We start from the raw sequence: 26,224 nt of genomic DNA on the forward strand, positions 1-26,224 counted from the left end.
CAAAATAAGCACGGCACCATCCTGACCCACAGCGCAACTCACACTAAGCTGAGGCACAGCCAGGAGAGTGTTGTTTGGTTACACTTAGCTGAAGCTAGCAAGCCATATATCAGCCCAAGCCAGCAAGCAGTCTTGAATCAAGGACAAAGAGTAGAACACTGGAGCACACAGATATAATATATATCAGATGCACCACGCACGCACCATGTGTGCCCCAGGGTTCTACTTTGGACAACATTTCTGATGTTTGACCTTGATTAAAATTATTTTTATAATAATAATAATAACTGTCTGAACAGCACAAGAAAAACAACAGTAAAAACGGAACAATCAAACATGCTGGCAGATGGCCCCCGCCCTACCTGAGAGGCTGTGGGTTTGAGTCCCGTGGGCTGTCCGTTGTAGATGTAAACCATTCCTCTGTGATCTGGCCCCCCGTACGGAGCAGAGATGGCCACATCTGGAGGGGGACGGGGAGATTGTATTTACACCTGACATTAAAGTAATAATAATAAACATTTTCATATAAATAAATGTTTTAATAAATCTATCCAACAGACAAAACACAATAGTGATTCTACCTACATAGGAAGGTATTCTACCACCTATAGGACTGCTCCTTCACCTATAGGACTGCTCCTTCACCTATAGGACTGCTCCTTCACCTATAGGACTGCTCCTTCACCTATAGGACTACTCCTTCACCTATAGGACTACTCCTTCACCTATAGGACTGCTCCTTCACCTATAGGACTACTCATTCACCTATAGGACTACTCCTTCACCTATAGGACTGCTCCTATAGGACTGCTCCTTCACCTATAGGACTGCTCCTTCACCTATAGGACTACTCCTTCACCTATAGGACTGCTCCTATAGGACTGCTCCTTCACCTATAGGACTGCTCCTTCACCTATAGGACTACTCCTTCACCTATAGGACTACTCCTTACCTATAGGACTGCTCCTATAGGACTGCTCCTTCACCTATAGGACTGCTCCTTCACCTATAGGACTGCTCCTATAGGACTACTCCTTCACCTATAGGACTGCTCCTATAGGACTGCTCCGTCACCTATAGGACTGCTCCTTCACCTATAGGACTACTCATTCACCTATAGGACTACTCCTTCACCTATAGGACTGCTCCTATAGGACTGCTCCTATAGGACTGCTCCTTCACCTATAGGACTGCTCCTATAGGACTACTCCTTCACCTATAGGACTGCTCCTATAGGACTACTCCTTCACCTATAGGACTGCTCCTTCACCTATAGGACTACTCATTCACCTATAGGTCTACTCCTTCACCTATAGGACTGCTCCTATAGGACTGCTCCTTCACCTATAGGACTACTCCTTCACCTATAGGACTGCTCCTTCACCTATAGGACTGCTCCTATAGGACTGCTCCTTGAATGAATGAATGAATTAATGAAAACTTTATTTAACAGATTGCAGAATGGGTACAATACAGTACGGCTCAATACACACAATTGTTAAGGGGATGCAGACCTGAAAAAGACGTTTGTCTTGTTTCCATCAGGGTCCCCCATTTTCAATTCATATAGACATTTATGACATACACAACATACATGACATTTATGGCATAGGGACATATAGGTATTTAGTACTGATACATTTGTGACATAAACGGTATTCAAATATACAGTACTGTTACCCCTAGATCCTGACAGAGTATATACATATGATGGGGAGGGGACTGTACATTAGGAGGGGGTGGGTGGGTGGGAGAGAAATATCCATACGGCGGGGAGGGAATATGTACATGCGGTGGGGAGGAGACTGTCTATTAGGAGGTGGTGGGGGTTTTGGGCATTTACGGTGGCCAGTTTCGAATTGCAGCCTCCCGTAGGTGCTCTTTAAGAGCAGTTTTGAATGTGGGTAGGGATTCACATTCCTTTACGGCTTTGGGTAGGGCGTTCCACATTGATGTGGCATAATTGCGAAACGTGTTTAGTCCCTTGTTTGAGCCGAATCTGGGTTTAACATGATTTGTTGAGCTTCCTCTGGTGTAGTGGTTGTGGTATTCACTGACCTTTGGGAAGTATTTTGACATGTACATGGGTACCTTAGTCGTGTAGTGTATCTTGTAGATCAGGCCCATTGCAAGTTGCTGTACTCTGTCGTCTACTCTAAGCGGGCAGGGGTGAGGTGGGTTCTGGGGGTAAGGTCAAGTAGTAGTCTGACCAGTTTGTTTTGTGATGTTTGTAATTTTGTTTTAAGCGCCTTTGAGGTGCTTTGGTACCATGAGGTGCACGCATAGTCGTAGTACCCTTGAATGAGTGCTCCTGCCAGAGTCTTCAGGGTATTCTTGTTTACCAGAGAGGAGATCCGGTACAAGAATCGAGTTCGTTGGTTGACTTTTTTTATTACATTGGATGCCATTTTGTCACAGGAAAGATTAGCCTCTAGGATGGAACCCAGGTAGGTAATTTCGTCTTTCCTTGTGACAATATTGTCACCCACTGCAACTGAGAAGCCGTCGGTCTTGCTGAGTTTGTTATTTGAACCGAAGAGAATGGACTCTGTTTTGCCCATGTGTAATGATAGTTTGTTATCAGCGAGCCATATGCAGATTTTGCCTAGTTCCGAGCTGAGGGTTTTTTCAACCTGCAACTTGTTCTTGTCAGAGACCAGCAGGGCTGAGTCGTCCGCAAACAGGAACAAGTTGCAGTCACAGGCTGACGACATGTAATTTGCATAAATTAGGAAGAGTAGCGGTCCTAGTATGCTTCCTTGTGGAACACCACAGCTCACTGTGAGGGGGGGGGGGTAGAGTACCGTTTACCTCTACCATCTGTTCTCTCCCCTCCAGGTAGGATTGCATCCAGCTCACTGATAGACTATCAAAACCAATTGCTTTAAGCTTGTCAATCAGAATGGAGTGATTGACAGTGTCGAAGGCCTTTTGTAGGTCCAGCATAACCATGCCGCAGTATTTGCCCGCGTCCACCTCTTGTTTGATGTGGTCACCTATAGGACTACTCCTTCACCTATAGGACTACTCCTTCACCTATAGGACTGCTCCTATAGGACTGCTCCTTCACCTATAGGACTGCTCCTTCACCTATAGGACTACTCCTTCACCTATAGGACTGCTCCTTCACCTATAGGACTACTCCTTCACCTATAGGACTGCTCCTTCACCTATAGGACTACTCCTTCACCTATAGGACTACTCCTATAGGACTGCTCCTTCACCTATAGGACTACTCCTTCACCTATAGGACTGCTCCTTCACCTATAGGACTACTCCTTCACCTATAGGACTGCTCCTTCACCTATAGGACTGCTCCTATAGGACTGCTCCTTCACCTATAGGACTGCTCCTATAGGACTGCTCCTTCACCTATTGGACTGCTCCTTCACCTATAGGACTGCTCCTTCACCTATTGGACTGCTCCTATAGGACTGCTCTTTCACCTATAGGACTGCTCCTTCACCTATAGGACTGCTCCTTCACCTATTGGACTGCTCCTATAGGACTGCTCTTTCACCTATAGGACTGCTCCTTCACCTATAGGACTGCTCCTTCACCTATTGGACTGCTCCTATAGGACTGCTCCTTCACCTATAGGACTGCTCCTTCACCTATTGGACTGCTCCTATAGGACTGCTCCTTCACCTATAGGACTGCTCCTTCACCTATTGGACTGCTCCTATAGGACTGCTCCTATAGGACTGCTCCTTCACCTATTGGACTGCTCTTATAGGACTACTCATTCACATATACGACTGCTACTTCACACTGCGTGTGTTTGTGTGTCTATATGTGTGTCTATACTTGTGTGTGTGTGTGTGTGTGTGTGTGTGTGTGTGTGTGTGTGTGTGTGTATACAGTACGTGTGTGTATGTGTGTGTCTTACCGTTAAAGCCGTCCATATCCAGGTCTCCCAGGCTGACGATGGCAGAGCTGTATCTGGCGTAGGCCTCCCAGCCCGACAGCCTCTGAGGACGCAGGAACGAGAAGTCCCCCCCGCCCAGATACACACACACCTGGAGAGAGAGAGAGAGAGAGAGACACACACACACACACACAATTTACTTTTGTATTTATTATTGATTTTTATTACATGGCGTTTTCACATTCGCCGAAATGCTTGATTGTGATTGGTCAATAGCCCCTGACAGCGGTGAATTATTTTTCGATAACTGACCGCTGCCGTGGGCAACGCGCAATGATCACCGGTGATTATTGCTTTTCGCAGCTGGAGCAATCAAGCCCACTGACACACACTGCATCGTCTTGTCAATGGTGTAAAATGAATTAGGTATATTGTTAGTAAGTTAGCCATGTAATAAGCGGGATAATGTATAGCTATACTCGGTCATTGTCGCAAAATAATTGACCTTCACTGACGTTTAGAACACCTCGGCGAGGCGCCTCAGTAGCTATACATTATCCCTTACATATTGTATTTATTTTGTCTGATCTACAGGAGTTCTGCTGAAGGCATTATGGCTCAAAGGAAGCCTTTCAGAACAAAACGTACTTTATCAACAATAATAACTCCGCATTCACTGAATTTATTGTAATTATACTAAGGTATCACAACTAATCTGTCAATGATATATGATCATTAGGGCACAAGTATCTTGTGTTTACTATGAATATAATATAATATTGTTGAAAATGATAATTCATCTAAAGACTTCAAACCCTGATGATGTCATTGTCCATCAATCATTTAGATTTAATGAATGAAGCATGTTCAATACAAAGGAAAATGAAAAATAAATAGTTAAAATTACATTTAGACTAGTTTCCTTCTTTACAAAAACATGTTCCACAGATTTAAGGAAGTCATATGAAATTGTTGAAAAGACAGTGTGTGTGTGTGTGTGTGTGTGTGTGTGTGTGTGTGTGTGTGTGTGTGTGTGTGTGTGTGTGTGTGTGTGTGTGTGTGTGTGTGTGTGTGTGTGTGTGTGTGTGTGTGTGTGTGTGCATGTCTACCTGTCCAACTTCTCTCAGCTTGCCATCAGACTTTGGTTCCATGAAGAGTGGAGCTCCCACTAGTACATCTACAAAGCTACTCAATAAACCAGATGAGATCAATAACAGATCAATAAAGTCAGTACTCAAGATGAGATTAATACAATCTCATTCTAATACAATCGATTAGTAATAATAATCAATCAGTTGATTAATTGATTATTTGGATTCTAGTTGTACTCACCCATCATTGTTGATGTCAGTAGCTGCTACTGAATGACCATAATAAGATGCCATCTATAGAGAGAGAGAGAGAGAGAGAGAGAGAGAGAGAGAGAGAGAGAGAGAGAGAGAGAGGGGGAGAGAGAGAGAGGATAGAGAGAGAGAGAGAGAGAGAGAGAGGGAGAGAGAGAGAGGATAGAGAGAGAGAGAGAGAGAGAGAGAGAGAGAGAGAGAGAGAGAGAGAGAGAGAGAGAGAGACAGACACAGATTGACAGTCAGTCAGTCAGTCAGTCAGTCAGTCAGTTACAGACAGACAGACAGACAGACAGACAGACAGACAGACAGACAGACAGACAGACAGACACACAGACACACAGGTAGACAGACCTGCCAGCCAGTCAGGTTAACCATAGCCTCCATGTTGAGTCCATTCAGGATGGTCACCTGACAGGAAGTAGAGAAAGGGGAAACAGGAAGTAGAAATAAGATTAATCTCTTTGAGACAGAACACTGTCAGTCTGTGTGTGTGTGTGTGTCTGTGAGTGAGTCTGTCCGTCTGTCTGTTTGTGAGTGTGTGTGTGTGTGTGTGTGTGTGTGTGTGTGTGTGTGTGTGTGTGTGTAGGTGTGAGTGTGTAGGTGTGTGTGTGTAGGTGTGTGTGTGTGTCTGTCTGTGTGTCTGTGTGTGTTGGTGTGTGTGTGTCTGTGTGTGCGTGTGTGTGTGTGTGTGTGTGTGTGTGTGTGTGTGTGTGGGTGTGTGTGTGTGTGTGTGTGTGCGTGTGTGTTGTGTGTTGTGTGTGTCTGTCTGTCTGTCTGTGAGTCTTACATATCCCAGTGACTTGTCTCCTCGTGGGACTCCCGTCACATAATCTGGAGAGAAACAAACAAACAAACAAACAAACAAATATCCTTCCATTCAGACAATAAGATGCGTCTTATAGGAAACACATGGACTGACCTCGTCTTACATAAAGTGCCATGCCTATGAGCTGGCAAATTGAGTGAGTTGCTGTGTCTGAAAATGCCAAAGGTTCAGTATCTTAAAGGGGAACTATTTTACTATTCCTAGCACTATTTGGGCAACTTTACACAATTCCTGTGAGTCTATTGAAGACATCTGTACGTTTTTTTTCAAAAAAATGCATTGGTTTATATTTCTAATCAAGTACTCAAAACCATCATTTTTCAGCCTCAAGAAATCAGGCTGTTATGGCCTGGCTCCGCCCATAAGCACTTTGAGTGACAGTCAGTCGAGAGAGAGAGAGAGTGACAGTCAGTCGAGAGAGAGAGAGAGTGACAGTCAGTCCATGTGTAAAAGTAGGGGACAGAGTATCCATGTGTAAAAGTAGGGGACAGAGTACCCATGTGTAAAAGTAGGGGACAGAGTATCCATGTGTAAAAGTAGGGGACAGAGTACCCATGTGTAAAAGTAGGGGACAGAGTACCCATGTGTAAAAGTAGGGGACAGAGTATCCATGTGTAAAAGTAGGGGACAGAGTACAGCAGAGTGTTTACAGTTCTCTCTCTCTCTGTTCGGGAGCATGAGCTGTGGCGCAGCGCGGTGGTGGACTTCCTCGAGAGGGAGAGGGAGCCGGGAGGACACGCAGAGTGTTTACAGTTCTCTCTCTCTCTCGGTTCGGGAGCATGAGCTGTCTGTGGCGCAGCGCGGTGGTGGACTTCCTCGAGTCGAGAGGGAGCCGGGAGGACACGCAGATTTTCAGATGACTCACTTGAGGGAGGGACATTATTGTGAGAGGAGAATTGGAAGAATGCGCCAAATCGAGAATTAGAGACATAGATCCTATTACTATAAGTCCACATCAGCGTTTCCGTTAGCCGGTAATTACCGGTATTTGGCCGGCAAAATCTGTTGAAGTCCGACAAATTTAATCTCTCCGGTCATAGTGTCCGGTGAAAATAGTTCCCTCTGGGCACAGTTTGATTATTTGAATTGTATTTGGATGGGCTGGAGTTGGGTGGCCTATGCGATGAACGAAACAATCATTGCGTTTGTTGTCGTTGCTTCGCCAAGCAGCCGGTCTGGTAATGACGACGCTGTGTCAGTGAGAGCTTGCTGCTGGGTTTGCGGAAGGCATGCAGCTGCAGACCCACAGAACCCACCAGCTTTGCTGGCACAGTGCGGTCCCCAGACCTGGAAAGCTGCTCTGCGGGTCTGCAGCTGGATGCTTCTTGCAAACTAACTGCAGGCGGCTGGCCGGCTCGCGCTGATATTGTTGGACCGGCTGCTTGGTGGAGCAACGATGAAACGAATGTAATGAATCGTTCGTCGCATGGGCTATTTAATTTTGGCCTGTTTTGGTACGGTTCGGGTGGTCAAGTTGTGCTTGGAGGGAGTTGTTTTCACCGGACATTATGACCAGCACCAAGTCGTTGGCAGGTGGAGATATACATCACGCAAACCCACGATAATGTTGCCGTCTCTCTGCCAAATTTCTCAGTTCTTCGCTTGATATAATTAATACAAATGTCCAATATAACGGAATTCGTTAGCTCATAAAAATGTGATTATAACAGACTGCTGTTTATTAAGGTCGGGCAGACTGCCCACCGACACCTCAAGTCGGCAGCAGCACGCAGTCTCGAGGGACTTATTTTATTTGGAATATATTAATGACTGTATATACGCAAAAGTAGCATAGTTTTAAGTTAAAATATTATAAATGCCTTGATGATGTCATTCTTTATATAGGCCTATCAATTGTTTTTAAGCTCAATATAAACTCTGACCGGAATTTATCCCATTTGTCCGGTAGATTGAAATCTACCGGACACTCGGACCTGCAAAAAAAAATTCTAACGGAAACCCTGGTCCACATAGCTAGAAAATAACCCTAAACACTGGAAAAGGTCATTTATAAGATAGTTCCCCTTTAACTTTATGATGGTTTAGTAGCAGTACAGTCTTTTCAGTACAGAAGTTCAGTATCTTAACTTTATGATGGTTTAGTAGCAGTAATATTTTCAGTACAGATGTTTAGTATCTTAACTGTATGATGGTTTAGTAGCAGTACAGTCTTTTCAGTACAGAGGTTCAGTATCTTAACTGTATGATGGTTTAGTAGCAGTACTGTCTTTTCAGTAGAGGTTCAGTATTCTTTACTTTAAGAACTAATAACATGCAACGCTCTTCGCCATTTTCATAGAACCACTGGCACAACTGATCAGACAGACCGAGGACATCAAGGGAGTAAGGATAAAGGGAACGGAATATAAACTAGGCCTATTTGCGGGCGACGTGATAGTATACATGAGGCAACCAGACAAGAGCTTCCCGGCACTGATGGATCTACTGAAGGAATACGGCCACTACTCAGGATACAAACTAAACGTGACAAAGACACAGACATTAGCATGGAACTTTACCCCAACGACGGAAATTAGGGAGGAGTACGGGATAAGGTGGGACATGGACAAGATTAAATACCTAGGGGTGAACATCACGAGAGGAGTGGGGAAACTGTTTGAGGCGAACTATACACAGATAAATCAGAACATCAAGAGAGACTTAGAGAGATGGACAGTAATGCCCTTGGACTTCAATTCAAGAATAGAGGTCATTAAGATGAACATACTATCAAGGTTACTATACCTGTTTCAGTCACTACCGATACAAATACCACAGAATCAATTCAGGGAGTGGGACAGACTGATATCGAGGTTCATATGGGCGGGGAGAAGACCACGGGTCAGATATAAAACACTACAACTACCAAAGGAAAAGGGAGGGATGGCAGTACCCAGCCTACAAGACTATTATTATGCAGCACAACTGAGAGCAGTGACGTGCTGGTGTAACGACAGATATGAGGCAAGATGGAAAGACATTGAAAAAGAAGGGGAGGGATACAAGGTACAAGCTCTGGTGGGGGATAGGGAACTATTCAAAGAAAAAGAGTGACTGTTAGATCCAATCACCAAGTGCACCTTGACCATATGGAACAGAGTAGTAAAAACACACAAATTGGAGAAGCAGTCAGGGGTTCTGAGATGGGTAGCACATGACAAGAGATTCAAGCCAGGGAGGTTGGACCATGGATTCAGAAGGTGGGAGAGGGGGGGGCAACAGCGATATGCAAAATTATAGAGAAGGGGGAAATGCAAACCCTACAAAAATTAAGGAGAAATTTGGACTAGAAAACAGGGACCACTTCAGATATCTACAGGTTAGAGATTACTACAATAAAGAAATAAGAGGAGACAAGGACGAAGAACAGAATGGAATAATCGAGATGATAGTGTGGGCATACGAAGGGGGGAAAGGAAGGGTAATTTCGGCACTGTACCAGGCTATAATGAACAGCAAGGGACACACGACCGATTATATAAGGGAGAAATGGGAGAGAGAATTAGAGATAGAAATAACAGAGAAGGAATGGGGTAGCATATGCGAGGTACAGCATTCAACAACAGGATCAAGGGTATGGAAAGAGTTTGGATGGAAAAACATAATCAGATTCTTTATAACCCCAGAGTTGAAGGGAAAGTATGCACCAACACAAAGGACATGCTGGAGGATGTGTGGGAAGGAGGGGGCAAATCACACACACATATTCTGGGGATGTCAGAAGCTGAAGGGGTATTGGGAGGAGATAGGGGAGGCAATGATCAGAATATTAGGATACGGGTTACCACAAACGGGACTGGTGCTTTACTTAGGGGACCTGACACACGAGGGAATACAAGGGGGGGACAAGTATTTAATAAAGATAATGTTGATATCGGCCAGAAAAGCAATAACGAGACTGTGGTACAAAGAAGACCCACCGACAATAGCACAATGGGTAGGAATAGTAGAGGAGATACAGGATATGGAGAGGATAACGCACATGCTGAGGCTACAGGAAGAGAAATTTGGGGAAAGATGGGGAAAGTGGGAGGATTATAAGGGGAACAAAAAACGACATCACAGAGGAAGGAACAAATGCAACACAAGAGGACGAAGGATAAAGGAGGAAAGAGGTTCAAGGAGGGTCTCTGAACCCATGTCACACACTTAATGTTTTCTATTTTTATTTTTGTTTAGGGTATGACAACTGTTTTATGTTTTTACACTTCATTATTTATGTATGTGGAAATTTTGCTCAAGTCAGCATTTTTTATTTTCATTTTTTGGGTATTACATTTTTTTTCTTTATTGTTTATGTCTGTTTAATAGGGTTGTTGATGTTATTGTATATGTTGTGTTGTATGTCTATAAATGTTTAATACAAATTTAAGTTAAAAAAAGAAATAAAAAAGAAATAACATGGAATGTGATTTTTATTTCCATGACAAGGGGTGTGACAAATTTTACTTCATTATATCTCATACTGTATTAATATAACTAGGGTTATCATTCATAACCTTCATTATATCTCATACTGTATTGATATAACTAGGGTTATCATTCATAACATTTGTTATATCTCATACCGCATTAATATAACTAGGACTAGGGTTATCATTCATAATAACATTTGTTATATCTCATGCTGTATTAATATAACTAGTTATCATTCATAACATTCATTATATCTCATACTGCATTCATATAACTAGAGTTATCATTCATAACCTTCATTATATCTCATACTGCATTAATATAACTAGTTATCATTCATAACCTTCATTATATCTCATACTGCATTAATATAACTAGTTATCATTCATAACCTTCATTATATCTCATACTGCATTAATATAACTAGTTATCATTCATAACCTTCATTATATCTCATACTGCATTAATATAACTAGGGTTATCATTCATAACATTTGTTATATCTCATACTGCATTATATAACTATAGTTAGTTATATCTCATACTGGCTCATCCTATTGGATAAATGTGCTAAGCTGTCGCAAAGCCCTGTTGGCCCTTTAAAAGAAGAGGGATAAACAACGTTTCCCTGTGAAAAAGTAGGGGACAGAGTATCCATATCCATGTGAAAAAGTAGGGGACAGAGTATCCATGTGTAAAAGTAGGGGACAGAGTATCCATGTGTAAAAGTAGGGGACAGAGTACCCATGTGTAAAAGTAGGGGACAGAGTATCCATGTGTAAAAGTAGGGGACAGAGTATCCATGTGTAAAAGTAGGGGACAGAGTACCCATGTGTAAAAGTAGGGGACAGAGTATCCATGTGTAAAAGTAGGGGACAGAGTATCCATGTGTAAAAGTAGGGGACAGAGTATCCATGTGTAAAAGTAGGGGACAGAGTACCCATGTGTAAAAGTAGGGGACAGAGTATCCATGTGTAAAAGTAGGGGACAGAGTACCCATGTGTAAAAGTAGGGGACAGAGTACCCATGTGTAAAAGTAGGGGACAGAGTATCCATGTGTAAAAGTAGGGGACAGAGTATCCATGTGTAAAAGTAGGGGACAGAGTATCCATGTGTAAAAGTAGGGGACAGAGTATCCATGTGTAAAAGTAGGGGACAGAGTATCCATGTGTAAAAGTAGGGGACAGAGTACAGAGTATCCATGTGTAAAAGTAGGGGACAGAGTATCCATGTGTAAAAGTAGGGGACAGAGTACCCATGTGTAAAAGTAGGGGACAGAGTATCCATGTGTAAAAGTAGGGGACAGAGTATCCATGTGTAAAAGAACACCAGCCATGTATCCAACACTGACAAGTCAAAGGAAATGGCTGAGAAGTTAAGAAAACCTTGCCCTAGTCTAAAAAGAATAGACAAGGGGTAGAGAATAAGGATAGCAGGTTAGCCAACTAGTCTAGGTTATGAATAGTAACAGGCCAAATAGGGGACCTTCTTTTTTTATTTTGTATTTAATTTTTTTATTATTTTTTAAACAAACATAAACAAACATGACAACACACGATAAGATATACAAGCATTAATTGTCAGAGCACATCCAATGAAATCACATTTTAGTTAATTGTCTTATATAAGATATACCCCTAATACCTGTTATCTAAAAACCTACACACATATGCTCCAGCTCGAACCCCCCCCTCCCGGACCCCACCTTGGGAAGTACCTCCATTATCCCTCGCACCTAACCAGACACTACCATTATAAGCTAGCTTTTATTCTCTCCACCACTTCTAACCACATTGACATTTTGGATTCATTGAGACCCAGAATTCTTGCTGTAGATATTTCTTGATAAATCACATCTAGATATGTAAGAAACCAAACTTTCCGGCACATTTTTTCCGGTTGAAACCAGCGTGATGCGATCAGCTTTTTAGCTACTGTGATACCCGATAAAACCAATCTCTTTAGCTGTGGATTTACTGCAAACTCAAAAACATCATTCAATAGTAATACCGAGGGGTGTACAGGTATATTCCAAGATACGAGTTTTGATAATTGTTGGGTCACATCTTTCCAGAATGCCTTAACTGGTGGGCAGTCCCAATACATGTGCATAAATGTCCCTTCGTCCCCATTTGTACATTGGGAGCATTTGGAGTCTTGTTTAAGACCCATTCTGCACAGTCTTATAGGAGTCAAGTATGTCCTGTGAATATAGTTAAGATTGATTTGTTGATGATCCGGGTTCCTTGATGTAAGTCGGACATTTGCCCAGGCTCCTTGCCAATCAAAGTCATTTTCCAGGTCTGGTATATCCCTCCTCCAGACAGAGTCTATTTGGAGGGTTTCATACGAGGACGTTAGTAATTGATGATACAAATCTGAAACAAAACCTCTCGATGTCTCTCTTTCATAGAAGAATTTGTGGTATCTGTGGTGTTCAATTGGTATGTCTAATGGAACACCGTGGGACTTCAAACTTAGCTGTAACTGTATGTAAAAAAGCCATGTGGACTTGGTGAGATTAAATTTTTTGCGTATTTTTTTATCACTACAAAAACCCTGTTTGTTAAAAACATCCCCTAATGAGTGTATGCCTTGCTCTTCCCATATAGGGAATCTTATAGGTCGTTTTTCAATTAAGAGTGCATTGTTATTGAATAAGGGAGTATGATTGTGCCATTTATGTGGGTTAGGATTTTTTTTTTGTGATTCACGCCATATCCGGATCGCATGAGTAATTATGGGGCCAAATTTCTGTTCACAGTGCTTGATTGGTAGTTTAGTGTATGCTATGTCCTTCAGTCTATGTGGGGCTACTATGTTTTCTTCTAATTTTCTCCAGGATACTAATGCTTGGGGGTCAAACCATGTTGTCAATGGTCTTAATGTGTACGCCTTAAAATATTGGAAAAAATCTGGAAATGCCATGCCACCATCTGCTTTATTTCTCTGTGCGGTGGATCTTTTTATACGTGGTGGTTTGTTATTCCAAATAAATTTGTATGTGGAGGAGTGTAATCTTTTCCAGTAACCCTCTGGAGGGGGTAACGGTAGCATTGAACTGAAGAAGTTGATTCTAGGTAGTACATCCATCTTAACTATTGATATCCGTGCTTGTACTGTGTTTTTAAGTTTTGCCCATCTATCAAGGTCGTCTTTGATTTTGTTTTGGATTTTTGTGTAATTGTGCTTCACCGTTTGTCTTATGGTGGGGAATATTTCCACTCCCAAGCATCTAAAATGTTTTACCATCGGTATCTCTCCTGGGAGGGTTATATCTTTTTTTGCAGGGGTGTTAAGTGGAAGGAAAGCCGACTTCGGCCAATTTATCTTAAATCCCGATAAATCACCAAAGTTCTCAATCAACTTGAGCAGATGAGGCAATGTGGTGTTGGGGTTTTGCATGAACAATATTACGTCGTCCGCATATAAACAAATTTTTTGTTGTGTGCCCTTGATTACGATTGGTTCTATGGATTGGGATTGTCTTATATATTGTGCTAAAGGCTCTAATGATAGATTGAATAGTCCGGGACTTTTTTTATTATAATTTTTTTCTCTCACTTTTTCTGTATTTTTCTCTCACTGGGGGAATGTAACACGTGCAGAGGTTCATGCTATTTCCCCCAGATCCCCTCCCTGCTGAACAGGCGCCCCGACCGACCAGTAGGAATCGCAGTTTACAATGACCAGGACACATTCCCCGCCGGCTTCCCACCCGCTAACACTGCCCATTGTGTTAGTAGGGACGACTGATCGTCTCTGCGGTGGTAGGCGAGTGCATTCTCCACTGCGCTACCCAGGGGGACCTTCTTTACACATGCGTAAAAGCACTGGCCCAAATGTATTAAGTATTTAAGTATGTAAAAATGTAAAAGTATTAAGCAGGGAAACCATCTGAATGCCTGGGGGGTCAGTAAAACTGGAATTACCAATTGTAATCTGAACAAGAGAAGACGGGCATTCCGGTGCTTAAATGCACATAGAAATTCCCTACTGGGGAAAATGAGAGCCTGGGTAACCTCACAGCTAGCCGGAGCTACAGGTAGATGAGCTCCCAAGATGAGGACAGAGTGGGAGAGAGAACTCCCAGATATGTCAAACAGGTCAAACCTGATGAAGACAAAAACATAGAGCCTTTATGTAGCCTGACCACGTAGAGCAGGCACAGGAACTCCTGTGCAGAGTGGAGACGGAGTGCACCAAGGTTGGCCTTAGGCTAAATGCCAAGAAATCCGAGGTCATAATGTATAACATCCTCCCGGATCATCCACCTACCTGGGCTCGTGGGTCAACCTGTCCAAGCAAGACCTTAAAGTGAGGAAGGCGCTTGCGTGGAGGGCTCTGAACGGCATGACCAGTCAAATCAAGCTCAACTTCTTTCATGCAACAGTTGAGTTGTCCTTTTGTATGGCAGTGAATGCTGGACCCTGAAGCCCACCCTGCAGAAGTCCCTGGATGGGTGCTACACCAGAATGATGCGTGTGGTGCTCAACATCAACAGGGATGAGCATGTCACTAATGCAAACTTGTATGGGGGGGTGCTAAGGGTGAGCGAGAAAGTGGCAGTCAGGAGAATGAGGCTGGCAGGTCACTGCCAGAGACACCATGAGCTGCCAACCAGCAAACTGGTGCTGTGGGAGCCAACACACGGGCATAGATCACGAGGACGCCCCACATTAACATATGTTGCGGGAGCAGAAAGCACCGGCGAGCTAGCCAGATGCATGGAGGATCGGGATGACTGGAAGCACTGATGAAGCGCCCGTCCGACGACAACCTAGATAGATATATATAGCCTCTGTGTAGCTTACATAGAGCATTCATGCAGCCTACATAGAGCATTTATACATTCTACATAGTGCCTTTATGTAGCCTACAGACAACCTTTATACAGCCTACATAGAGCCTTTATGAACCCTACATAGAGCCTCTATACAGCCTTCATACACCCTTTAAGTAGCCTTCATAGAGTCACTATGTAGTCTACATAGATAATGTAGGCAGCCTTCATAGCCTTTATGTAGTCTACATAGATAATGTAGGCAGCCTTCATAGAGCCTTTATGTAGTCTACATAGATAATGTAGGCAGCCTTCATAGAGCCTTTATGTAGTCTACATAGATAATGTAGACAGCCTTCATAGAGCCTTTATGTAGTCTACATAGATAATGTAGGCAGCCTTCATAGATCCTTTATGCAGCCTATATAGATAATGTAGGCAGCCTTCATAGAGCCTTTATGTAGTCTACATAGATAATGTAGGCAGCCTTCATAGAGCCTTTATGTAGTCTACATAGATAATGTAGGCAGCCTTCATAGAGCCTTTATGTAGTCTACATAGATAATGTAGGCAGCCTTCATAGAGCCTTTATGCATTAGCCAGATATGTCAAACAGGTAAAACTTGATAAAGGGACAGAGGGACAAAGGGAAAATGTTGTTTGTAATATGTTCCATGATGACCCTGATGAAGGCCACAAAGTTGTTATATAGTATATACTATATAGTATAGGGATGCCCCGATCACGTTTTTTGCCACCGATACCGATCACCGATCGTCGTGAGCCATATCGGCCGATACCGATCGTTTTTGATTAATTTTTTTTTAAATTATTTTATATAATTTTTCTTTTATTTAATTTTTTATAAAATATATATATTATATAATTAGACTTGTACTTGTATTATCTGCGAGACATCGCCACCACGCAACAAGCTCCACTGTCTGTGTGTACTCTAGTAGCCTCCAGCTACGGCCAGGATTCTCCGGAGCTGCAGCTAGACCTATACTCGAGTAACCTGCAGCTACGGCCAGGATTCTCCGGAGCTGCAGCTAGACCCTATTGATCATATTCAACAACATGCCCTCAGCTCGAATACGCATCGAATGAGTGTTATAAAACATTGATATCAGGAGCTATCTGTGGCTACTGCTGTCCGGCTATATAACGTTGATACAGCGCCTCTGTGAACTATTTAGTTCAGTGGGACATTTCGTTTTGAACAGTGAGCTGGCGTCAGCTAACATGAGCTAGCTGAGGTATCATACACGTCTCTACTAGACTTGCTGGAGCGTTTGTTGATGTCAGGAGCTATCGGTAGGGATGCCCCGATCGATCGGCCACCGATCGTTATCGGCCGATACTCAGTATAAATATGCAATCTGTGAATTCCGATAATGAGTCATATTCGCCGATAGCGGAAACCGATCAAGCGAAGCTCTCACTCGCTGTCTGTCTCAGACACACACGACCTGCAAACTGCCGCTGCTCCTCCTCCCTAGCCCCGCCCGCCCCGTGTAGAGTTTGTAAACACTGAGGACTGAGAGGAGGCTCCTCTGCTCGAGTCTGTAGTGCATTCGACCTGCGCTAACGTTAGCTACCTAGCTATCGTTACTGTTTAAACAAAATTACCCAGTCAACTATTCACGTTTAGTAGGCATTGTCTAACGGTATTTAGCCGGCTAGCTACCGATAGCTCCTGATATCAACAAATGATCCAGAAAGTCTAGTAGTCCATGTTCATACCTCCGTTAGCTTGCGTTAGCTGACGTTAGTTTACTGTTCAAAACGAAATGTCCCATTGAACTAAAGTTCTGTCTTAACGTCATCTAGCCGGCTAGCAGTAGCTACAGATAGCTCTTGATATAAATGTCTTATAACATTGATTTAATGCGTATTCGAGCTGAGGGCTTGCTGAATGTGAAATGACCAAAGCACAGTAATGTTACCAATAGGGTCCCGCTGCAGCGCCGGAGAATCCTTTTTGGAGCTGGAGGCTACTAGAGTACACACAGACAGTGGAGCTGTTTGCAGATAGCGAGCATTTTGACTTAAACGTGGTGGCGATGTCTCGCAGATAATACAAGTACAAGTCTAATTATATAATAGATATATTTTATAAAAAAAAAAAAAAAAAAAACGTTTTATATAAAATAAGTTTTAATTTATTTTTAATTAAAAACAATCGGTATCGGCCAATATGGCTCACGACGATCGGTGATCGGTATCGGTGGCAAAAAACGTGATCGGGGCATCCCTAGCTATCGGTAGCTGGCCGGCTAGATACCGTTCGGTTAGACAATGCCTCATCATGTATTGGACTGGAAGTGAATGGTTGACTGGGTCATTTTGTAACGGTAGCTAACGTTAACTCAGGGAGACGCCGTTCTCCCGTCTCACTAGACTAGACCCGTGTTTACATGCGCGCGGGAGGGGCTGGAGGGAGCAGACGAGGGAGCAGACGCTGCACCACTGTGTGGGAGTGAGTGCAGCTCCCGGTGTCTGACACAGAACTCAGCGAATGAGATCGGTTTTGACGATCGGCGAAAATAAAGCATTATCACCGATCACCGATCGCATATTTATACTGATTATCGGCCGATAACGATCGGTGGCCGATCGATCGGGGCATCCCTAATAGTATAATACTACAAGTGTTGCTGGAGACTATTCAGACATGGCCAGTGAGTGAGTGAGTGAGTGAGTGAGTGAGTGAGTGAGTGAGTGAGTGAGTGAGTGAGTGAGTGAGTGAGTATTTAGACATGAGAGCCAGAGTCTGTGTGTTCTCACCCTCCTCTCCATCGCTGTTGAAGTCTCCTATAGCCACTGCATAGCCTGCAGGAGGACACACACACACGGACACACACTTTAATACGAGGTGCTGTAGGTGTGAGTAGTCACCATTAGGGGTGATTCATCTCGTGACTTCACAATGTGGACGTCATGGTTCGGTGTGGTGATTCACACGACGAAGTGTGTGAGTGCGACCCTGGTCAGGAGTTGAAGGATCAGAGAGAAGACCCTGCAGCCGTGGCAACGATCAGTCATTATTATACTAACGTTGCAGTCCAAATGGCAGTCAATGTTATCTTTGCGTCCGTTGTTATGCTACATGCAACAAGAAGATGCAAATTTGCAAAGCCGATTCTAAACGAGTCGCGCATAATTTTGGAATCATTAGCGTTATGTTATCTGTGACAGCAAATCTGTGACATAAAGGAACACGCCAACATTTTGGGAAATTAGCTTACCGTCTTCTCCAGAGAGAGACAAGAAGATAGATATGCGTTCTATGCGTTCAGTAGAAAGCTATCTGGCTGCATGTTAGCCTAGCTTAGCACAATGAATGGAAGCGGACAGTGCTGGTTAGCCTTCGGGAGAGGTGTTAGTTGGACAATTCCCTAGGCTAACCAGCACTGTCCGCTTCCATTCATTGTGCTAAGCTAGGCTAACGTGCAGCCAGATAGCTTTCTACTGAACACACAGAGAGGAAACTGGTTGTTGTCTCTCTCTAGAGAAGACGATAAGCAAATTTCCCAAAATGTTGGCGTGTTCCTTTAAGCTGAAATAACGCGTGGAATAGCCAGGCCTTCTTCAATCAGCAAGAAGAACAACAGAGCATGTGGATTCATTTTTATTACCAACTTTCTTGGCAGGGATTGGACAGAATATGCGTCACAGTCAGGCAGCACCAGGGGAGAAGGTAGGACAACTTTTGACAACTTGTAATAAGCAACTTTGAAAAACGGTGCCGTTCCGGTCCGGGACTCAAGACAGTCGGCAAACAACAGCCTGCTAGCTAGCAGTGAAATCTAGCATGAACGAATCTACCTGGAACGAGTCCTTTGTTGTTCCAGCACGGCGCGGGATCCGACCAGAAAGGAATCACCCAACAGCCCAGCCAGAAACTCACAACAACAAAAGACCCCCCCCCCTCCCCCCTTCCCACCCATGACAACAAATACCCCCCCCCCACACACACACACACACCAAGGAACAGAACACAAATGAACAATACTTCGAACCGGACAACATCAACAAAATAACCAACGCAAATGGACTGAACATTTTCCACCTCAACATAAACAGCCTAAAAAACGAATTGGATGAAATCAAACAATTATTCATTACTGGTAAGGCAAACATATTGTGCTTCTCAGAAACTAAGCTTGACGATTCTGTAAAATATCCAGAGATAGAATTTGAGAACTACTCAATAATCAGGAATGATAGGAACAAGCATGGAGGTGGTGTCTGTATGTACATACATAAAGATACCAAATTCATTAACAGAACTGAATCATGAATCAATTGAAACTGTATGGGTTGAAATCCTGTTAGAAAGGGCGAAATCCGTACTAGTTGGCTCAATCTACAGACCGCCAGATCATAGTGGCTTTTATGATACACTTGACGGGTGTTGCTGGAGTTGAGGATGTCGCCAAATTTCTTATTGGAGACTGGAACACGGATATGCAACGAAAAGATGCACCCGTCTTCAAGTCATTCAATAGGTTTTGTGATCTGCATGGCCTCAGCCAGCTAATCACCCAACCCACATGTGTATGTGAATCAAGACAGACTACCATTGACCTCATTCAGTCCAAGATCTCCAATAAAGGGGTTATAGCATGCGGGTTAAGTGATCATTATATGATATTCTGTACCCGCAAAAAGCTGTCACAAAACAGTCACATCTAGAGACCTCAAAACCTACTCTAGCGAGGCCTTTAACCTAGAACCACAAAAAGAGACAAAAAATTCTCAGAGTTTCGTAAAAGTCAGTCAAAGCTTACCAAAAGCTCGAGCAGTGAACTCCAAGCCCACGTGACTGAACTCAAACTGCAAAGAAACAGACTAAGAAATGACGTAAACTCCATGATCAAAACTGCAAAAAAGAATGTCATCAATGACAAAACTGAGGAAAACTAAAATAAACCCTGTGAATTTTGGAAATTACTCAATAATCAACTAGGCTGCAGTAAAAAACTTAAAACCAGATTTTCAAACATAAACATAAAGACGGACAACACGCTCATCACAGACAAGCTGGATGTGGCCAATTACTTAAACATTTTCTTCACAAACATAGCCACAACACTGGTAAATAAACTACCCTCCCACTCAGGGCATTTTGGGGTAGAACACATCTTAGCCTACTACAAATGGCATCCAATGTAATAAAAAAAGTCAACCAACGAACTAGATTCTTGTACCGGATCTCCTCTCTGGTAAACAAGAATACCCTGAAGACTCTGGCAGGAGCACTCATTCAAGGGTACTATGACTATGCGTGCACCTCATGGTACCAAAGCACCTCAAAGGCGCTTAAAACAAAATTACAAACATCACAAAACAAACTGGTCAGACTACTACTTGACCTGAACCCCAGAACCCACCTCACCCCTGCCCACTTTGCCAACCTAGGATGGCTTAGAGTAGACGACAGAGTACAGCAACTTGCAATGGGCCTGGTCTACAAGATACACTATACGACCAGGGTGCCCATGTACATGTCAAAATACTTCCCAAAGGTCAGAGAATACCACAACCACTACACCAGAGGAAGCTCAACAAATCATGTTAAACCCAGATTCGGCTCAAACAAGGGACTAAACACGTTTCACAATTATGCCACAACAATGTGGAACGCCCTACCCAAAGCTGTAAAGGTATGTGAATCCCTGCCCACATTCAAAACCGCTCTTAAAGAGCACCTATGGGAGGCTGCAATTCGAAACTGGCCACTGTAAGTGCCCAAAACCCCCACCACCTCCTAATAGACAGTCTCCTCACCACCGCATGTATATATTCCCTCCCCGCCGTATGTATATTTCCCTCCCACCCACCCACCCCCTCCTAATGTACAGTCCCCTCCCCATCATATGTATATACTCTGTCAGGATCTAGGGGTAACAGTACTGTATATTTGAATACCGCTTATGTCACAAATGTATCAGTACTAAATACCTATATGTCCCTATGCCATAAATGGCATGTATGTTGTGTATGTCATAAATGTCTATATGAATTGAAAATGGGGGACCCTGATGGAAACAAGACAAACGTCTTTCTCAGGTCTGCATCCCCTTAACAATTGTATGTATTGAGCCGTACTGTATTGTACCCATTCTGCAATCTGTTAAATAAAGTTTTCATTCATTCATTCATTCATACAATAAACTAGGGGTCAGCAAAGACGATTTCAAACTAGAAATGGTAACAACAGCTGAGGTACTCAAAGAACTGAGCGCCCTCCAACCTAACAAGGCCACTGGCCATGACAATATCCCCTCCAAATTCCTCAGAGACTCAGCATCACCCCAGTCATCACACACATAATAAACCTCTTCAAAATTGCGAGAGTAACTGCACAAAAAGGGCAGCAAATTAGACCCAGGCAACTACTGCCCTGTTTCTATACTTACCTCCATTTTGAAAGTCATGGAAGAAATTGTATACGAACAGGTCGAAAAGTACCTTGCGGAAAGAAATCTAATCTACGAATTCCAATCTGGCTTCAGAACATCCCACTCCAATGACACATGCCTTCTCTATTTGAATGACCACATCAAACAAGAGGTGGACACGGGCAAATACTGCGGCATGGTCATGGTCAAGGCCTTCGACACTGTCAATCACTCCATTCTGAGTGACAAGCTAAAAGCAATTGGTTTTGATAGTCTATCAGTGAGCTGGATGCAATCCTACCTGGAGGGGAGAGAACAGATGGTGGAGGTAAACGGTACTCTACCCCCCCCCCCCCCCTCACAGTGAGCTGTGGTGTTCCACAAGGAAGCATACTAGGACCGCTACTGTTCCTAATTTATGCAAATGACATGTCATCAGCTTGTGATTGCAACTTGTTCCTGTTCACGGACGACTCAGCCCTGCTGGTCTCTGACAAGGACAAGTTGCAGGTTGAAAAAACCCTCAGCTCGGAACTAGGCAGAATCTGCACCTGGCTCGCTGATAACAAACTATCATTACACCTGGGTAAAACAGAGTCCATTCTCTTCGGTTCAAATGACAAACTCAGCAAGACCGACGGCTTCTCAGTTACAGTGGGTGACAATATTGTCACAAGGAAAGACATACCTGGGTTCCATCCTAGAGGCAAATCTTTCCTGTGACAAAATGGCATCCAATGTAATCAAAAAAGTCAACCAACAAACTAGATTCTTGTACCGGATATCCTCTCTGGTAAACAAGAATACCCTGAAGACTCTGGCAGGAGCACTCATTCAAGGGTACTGTCTACAACTATGCTTGCACCTCATGGTACCAAAGCACCTCAAAGGCGCTAAAAACAAAATTACAAACATCACAAACTGGTCAGACTACTGCTTGACCATACTCATAGAACCCACCTCACCCCTGCCCACTTTGACAACCTAGGATGGCTTAGAGCAGTAGACGACAGAGTACAGCAACTTGCAATGGGCCTGGTCTACAAGATACACTACACCACTAAGGTACCCATGTACATGTCAAAATACTTAAGAACAAAGCGGCGCTCGCAACTCACTTGTAGTTCCAAGGTGTTTTAATAGACAAAAAAGGCAGTAGATGCGACGTTTCGACCTTATCGGTCTTCCTCAAGCATGCTACTGCCTTTTTTGTCTATTAAAACACCTAGGAACTACAAGTGAGTTGTGAGCCCCGCTTTGTTCTTATGTATTACTGTTTTTACAGTTTGGCTCAGCACCAACAAACGGAGGATGTGCGTTATTTATTTTTTCTGCATGTCAAAATACTTCCCAAAGGTCAGTGAATACCACAACCACAACACCAGATGGAGCTCCACAAATCATGTCTTGTGTACCCCTGGTCCCTTTTTCTACTTTTTTGAAATATTTTGAGTGTGTGTGTGAGCACAGCGGTGTCTGTGTTTATTATTATTTCATGAAATTGGGTAAATATCTTAATTTTACATATATGTTCATTGTGTGAAAAGCTTATAATATGAAACATTCTAAAACAATAGTTATAGTGTTTAGTGCCTTCTTTACCCCTGGTCCCTTTTTCTACTCCCATCCACTTCCATGTTAATAAAACCGCTATAAAACCGCCATAAAACCGCAAGTCTAATTTTTTTTTTTATCTCTAATCTCTAATTTTCACATCATATATCGATAAATAAACAGAATAATTACACCAGGCATTCAAAATACATACAATACATACCTTTTAGTAATAGATTAGTACTAACCGGTGCTTACTAACGCTTACTTACGGCTATTTCTGACCGCTATTTCTGACCGAAATAGTCAACCTTTCTTTTTTATAATGGCAGATTCTTATTCACAGGAATTTTGTCCCGTTTTGATATGCTGTAAAGTAGTGGAAAAAAATAATAGATATATGGTGAATATGGCGGTTTATCAGTTTTTTTTCAATAAAAACTGACGTGGTATCAAACAAACACTAATTTAAGTGGTTAAAATTCGAAAATATGTGTAATTTTTTACAGATATATTGAGAATAGGCTATGAATGTTAAACATGGGTAAATAAATTTTTTTTAAATAGTAAACAGTTAAAATTATATGGCTTTAAACATGATGTATCATTTCATCTCTTAAGCCCAGTGAGCTCCACCATTGCTAGGGATGCACAAGGGTACCCAGATTCGGCTCAAACAAGGGACTAAACACGTTTCGCAATTATGCCACATCAATGTGGAACGCCCTACCCACAGCTGTAAAGGAATGTGAATCACTACCCACTTTCAAAACGACTCTCAAAGAGCACCTACAGGAGACTGCAATTTGAAACTGGCCCCTGTAAATTTCCAAACCCAACCCCCTCCAATGTAATGTTTCCCCCACCCCGCCTACCCAACCGCCCCCCCCCCCCCCCCCCCCACTCCACCCACCAAACCACCTCTAATGTATAGTTTCCCACCCCACCTTGGTCCGTCACGTCTCAGTTCAGGGGTCCAGGCCTCCGCTGTCTTTGTAATCGCTACATGAGTAGTCATACAATGTTTATATTTTCTCACTTCTTCTGATAATCTTTATTGTAACTATCAAATTTGATGTAACGATCGATATCGATAATGTTAGCTAGCTACAGTATTATTTTGTATCTCGATAGCTAATTTTAGATATCGATAGCACCCTGATGTGCCAATCAACGGAGCCAGGCAGAAGAAAACACAACAACTAATAATCCCTGCTGCTTTTAAGCCTCTAGATACAGTACCAAAGCAGACAAAACCACTGTGTATGTTCACTGTTGTGTTTACTGCTTGATACAGCTATACAGATATACAGATATAGCTGTGTCAGCAGGCTGGGTGCTGCCTGGCCTAACGGCTTGGTGGGAAGTCCCTTTTACACCTGTTCCTGATCTTAACCTTTGACCCCGGCTAGCCACAGGCTTAACAAGCTCTCAAATGTCTCATCCAACTAAAACAGCACATGGAGCTCCACTCGCTGCCCAGTGAACCACTAGCCTGTGTCCCGGGGGAATGCAAATATGTTTAAAGAGTAAACAGCTAGGAGAGGTCGTGACTCGTTTGTGCTCCATCCATACAGTCATCACACCATCAGAGGTACATTCAGAAAACTCCACCTGTTTTCTACCCAGAAACACGGCTTCTTCTTCAATTGAGATTCAATGGTGGCTGGAACCCTGAATTCTATACATGCAGCCTACATAGAGCATTTATGTTGCCTACATAGAGCCTTTATACATTCTACAGAGCCTTTATGTAGCCTACATATAGCCTTTGTACATTCTACATAGAGCCTTTATGTAGTCTACATAGGGCCTTTGTGTTGCCTACATAGAGCCTTTATGTTGCCTACATAGCCTTTATGTAGCCTACATAGAGCCTTTATGTAGCCAACATAGAGCCTTTATGTAGCCTACATAGCCTTTATGTAGCCTACATAGAGCCTTTATGTAGCCAACATAGAGCCTTTATGTAGCCTACATAGAGCATTTATGTAGCCTACATAGAGCCTTTATGTAGCCAACATAGAGCCTTTATGTAGCCTACATAGAGCCTTTATGTAGCCTACATAGAGCCTTTATGTTGCCTACATAGAGCCTTTATGTAGCCAACATAGAGCCTTTATGTAGCCTACATAGCCTTTATGTAGCCTACATAGAGCCTTTATGTAGCCAACATAGAGCCTTTATGTAGCCTACATAGAGCCTTTATGTAGCCTACATAGCCATTATACATTCTACATAGTGCCTTTATGTAGCCTTTATGGAGCCATAGAGCATTAATGTACCCTACAGACAGCTTATATAGATCCTTTATGAACCCTACATAGAGCCTTTATACAGCCTGCATACATACTTTAAGTAGCCTTCATAGAGCCTTTATGCAGCCTACATATACTTTAAGTAGCCTTCATAGAGCCTTTATGCAACCTACATAGATACTTTAAGTAGCCTTCATAGAGCCTTTATGCAATCTTCATAGATCCTCTAAGCAGCCTTCATAGAGTCTCCATGCAGCCTTCATAAATCCATTAAATGGCCTTCATAGAGCCTTTATGCACCCATAGATCCTTTAAGTGGCCTTCATAGAGCCTTTATGCAGCCTGATACAGACAGTATGTAACTCTCACCCAGGTAGCTGTCATCATACTGGGCGCTGGCCGGCTTGGTGGAGCGCTGGCTGCTGTAGGACGTAACAAACTGCCTGCTGTAGCCAGCGATGATCTCCGAGAGGTCATCTGATATCAGCTGGCCTGCAGAGCAACACGCCTTCATTAGTCTGCCAAGAGAGAGCGTGTGTGTGTGTGTGTGTGTGTGTGTGTGTGTGTGTGTGTGTGTGTGTGCGTGCGTGCGTGCACTACCTTGCCAGTAGTAACTTCCAGGGGCCCCGAGGACCACTCTGCTGTTCTAGAAAGAAAGAAAGAAAGAAAGAAAGAAAGAAAGAAAGAAAGAAAGAAAGAAAGAAAGAAAGAAAGAAAGAAAGAAAGAAAGAAAGAAAGAAAGAAAGAAAGAAAGAAAGAAAGA

General features: G+C 43.0%; 1 protein-coding gene across 1 annotated transcript in view; it reads right to left on the reverse strand.

Moving 5' to 3' along the window:
• LOC311234062 (integrin alpha-V-like) overlaps positions 1-26,224 on the reverse strand; it is a 128,343-nt gene that overhangs the window by 77,499 nt on the left and 24,620 nt on the right. Inside the window, exons 6-14 of the mRNA XM_084321157.1 lie at positions 26,062-26,107; positions 25,831-25,953; positions 18,030-18,074; positions 6,002-6,045; positions 5,566-5,622; positions 5,201-5,253; positions 4,978-5,053; positions 3,890-4,019; positions 363-460 (exon numbers count right to left, since the gene is read on the reverse strand). Coding sequence (XP_084177283.1) covers positions 363-460; positions 3,890-4,019; positions 4,978-5,053; positions 5,201-5,253; positions 5,566-5,622; positions 6,002-6,045; positions 18,030-18,074; positions 25,831-25,953; positions 26,062-26,107 — 672 coding nt within the window. The remainder of the gene's footprint in view (positions 1-362; positions 461-3,889; positions 4,020-4,977; positions 5,054-5,200; positions 5,254-5,565; positions 5,623-6,001; positions 6,046-18,029; positions 18,075-25,830; positions 25,954-26,061; positions 26,108-26,224) is intronic.

The sequence above is a fragment of the Notolepis coatsorum genome (assembly GCF_963971535.1).
Source record: "Notolepis coatsorum genome assembly, chromosome: 9".
Lineage (NCBI taxonomy): Eukaryota > Metazoa > Chordata > Actinopteri > Aulopiformes > Paralepididae > Notolepis > Notolepis coatsorum.